We start from the raw sequence: 2,535 nt of genomic DNA on the forward strand, positions 1-2,535 counted from the left end.
CTAAAACCCCAAACAGCAAGCAATGCAGGTGTAGAAGCATGGTGGCTAGGAAAACTCCCTAGAAAGGCCAGAACCTAGAGAGGAACCAGGCTATGAGGGGCTATGAGGGTGGCCAGTCCTCTTCTGGCTGTGCCGGGTAGAGATTATAACAGAACATGGCCAAGATGTTCAAATGTTCCTAGATGACCAGCAGGGTCAAATAATAATAATCACAGTGGTTGTCGAGGGTGCAACAGGTCAGCACCTCAGGAGTAAATGTATTTGAACCCAGGTCTGCATAACTCTGCTAGGACGACCAGGTCTGCATTCTGTACCACTCTGCTAGGACGACCATAGATGAATGTGTCTGCATTCTGTACCACTCTGCTAGGACGACCATAGATGAATGTGTCTGCATTCTGTACCACTCTGCTAGGACGACCATAGATGAATGTGTCTGCATTCTGTACCACATTCTGCTAGGACGACCATAGATGAATGTGTCTGCATTCTGTACCACTCTGCTAGGACGACCATAGATGAATGTGTCTGCATTCTGTACCACTCTGCTAGATGAATGTGTCTGCGGGACAACCATAGATGAATGTGTCTGCATTCTGTACCACTCTGCTAGGACGACCATAGATGAATGTGTCTGCATTCTGTACCACTCTGCTAGTACGACCATAGATGAATGTGTCTGCATTCTGTACCACTCTGCTAGGACGACCATAGATGAATGTGTCTGCATTCTGTACCACCACTCTGCATTCTGTACCACTCTGGACGACCATAGATGAATGTGTCTGCATTCTGTACCACTCTGCTAGGACGACCATAGATGAATGTGTCTGCATTCTGTACCACTCTGCTAGTACGACCATAGATGAATGTGTCTGCATTCTGCTCTGCTAGGACGACCATAGATGAATGTGTCTGCATTCTGTACCACTCTGCTAGGACGACCATAGATGAATGTGTCTGCATTCTGTACCACTCTGCTAGGACGACCATAGATGAATGTGTCTGCATTCTGTACCACTCTGCTAGTACGACCATAGATGAATGTGTCTCTATTCAGCCCTCACCAAGGGTAGGTCCTCACACTGACATGAAGAGAGTTAGATCTGTAGTTCAATCTGCTCCTTTAAATGTACATTAAACCAGATGAAGTCTGCTCTGATTCAATTCAATCAAATCAAATGAAATGGCTTAGAGAAAGTAGAGAGCAGGTTTGATTTAATGAGGGATAATGTCAGAGTAGTGTATGGAGGTAGTGATGTAGGGGATGTGTGTGGTCTGTTCCCTACACTGATCATTATAACATCCTGACTGACGCTGCAACAACCACAACTCATCCCAAACGCCTTTCAACTCTGGCTTTTACCGGATACAATTAGGAAATGTCAAACTAACAGATATTTGAAATCCCAGTCTGGGTGACAGGGAGAAATGAAAGAAGTACATTGTATCTAGTATATGTGACACAGTAGCCCTGAGGTCGTTCAGAGTGAACACTAACTGTATGCTGAATAAACATATTCCTTATACTGAGTAAAGTTGACTTCTTACACTGAATATTTGCTTCTGACAAAATATGACCTTTAAATGACCTTTAAATGTTCTGATATACATGTAAGTATGAGTCTGAGTCTGACTTGTGTGTGTGTGTGTGTGCGCGCGCATGTGTGTGTGTGTGTGCGCGCATGTGTGTGTGTGTGTGTGTGTGTGTGTGTGTGTGTGTGTGCGTGCGTGTGTGTGTGCGTGTGTGTGTGTGTGGTCTTACCTTCACATTTCTGTGTGATCTCATTGAACTTGTGTCCAGCAGGACATTTACACTGGAAGGATCCCACAGTGTTGATACAGTTCCCACCCTGACACAGACCTGGGATGGCCTGGCACTCATCCACATCTACACACAGAACACACTGTTAGCAACACAGTATACACACATATGTTTACTTTACTATCCTTGTGGAGACCAAACAATGTATTCCCAATCAAAACCCTGTTTTTACTAACCCTAACACTTAACCTAACTCTAACCCCAAACTCTAACCCTAAACCTAACCCCTAACCCTATCCCTAATTCTAACCCTAACTGGCCTAACCCCAAACTCTAACCCTAACATAACCTAACTCTAACCCCAAACTCTAACCCTAAACCTAACCCCTAACCCTAACCCTAATTCTTACCCTTTCCTAATCCCTAATTTCCCAATCTCTAACCCTAATCCCTAACCCCTAACCCTATCCCTAATTCTAACCCTAATCCTAAACCCTCAACCCTTACCCTAACCCTACCCCCTAACCCTAACCCTATCCTAATTCTTACCCTAACCCTAACCCTAAACCTAATCCCTAACCCCAAACTCTAACCCTAAACCTGATCCCAACCCCTCCCTAATTCTGGCCTAACCCTAAACCAAACCCCTAACCCTATGCCTAACCCTGTGCCTGGCCTAACCCTAACCCTGACCCCTAACCCTATCCCTGGTTCTAACCCCTCAACCGCGGTTCTAACCTGGCAACCCTTACCCCCTAACCCTATCCCTA

At 45.3% G+C, this 2,535-nt stretch overlaps 1 protein-coding gene across 1 annotated transcript in view; it reads right to left on the reverse strand.

Annotated features, from left to right (window-relative positions):
• The window catches only part of LOC112240592 (fibrillin-1-like), a gene marked incomplete at its 5' end in the record, with an annotated part of 109,543 nt that extends 107,652 nt beyond the window's left edge, over positions 1–1,891 (reverse strand). The window contains 1 exon segment of the mRNA XM_042314308.1: positions 1,766–1,891. Coding sequence (XP_042170242.1) covers positions 1,766–1,891 — 126 coding nt within the window.
• Positions 1,892–2,535: the final 644 nt, after the last annotated feature.

The sequence above is a fragment of the Oncorhynchus tshawytscha genome, unplaced genomic scaffold, assembly GCF_018296145.1.
Source record: "Oncorhynchus tshawytscha isolate Ot180627B unplaced genomic scaffold, Otsh_v2.0 Un_contig_5576_pilon_pilon, whole genome shotgun sequence".
NCBI classification, from domain to species: domain Eukaryota; kingdom Metazoa; phylum Chordata; class Actinopteri; order Salmoniformes; family Salmonidae; genus Oncorhynchus; species Oncorhynchus tshawytscha.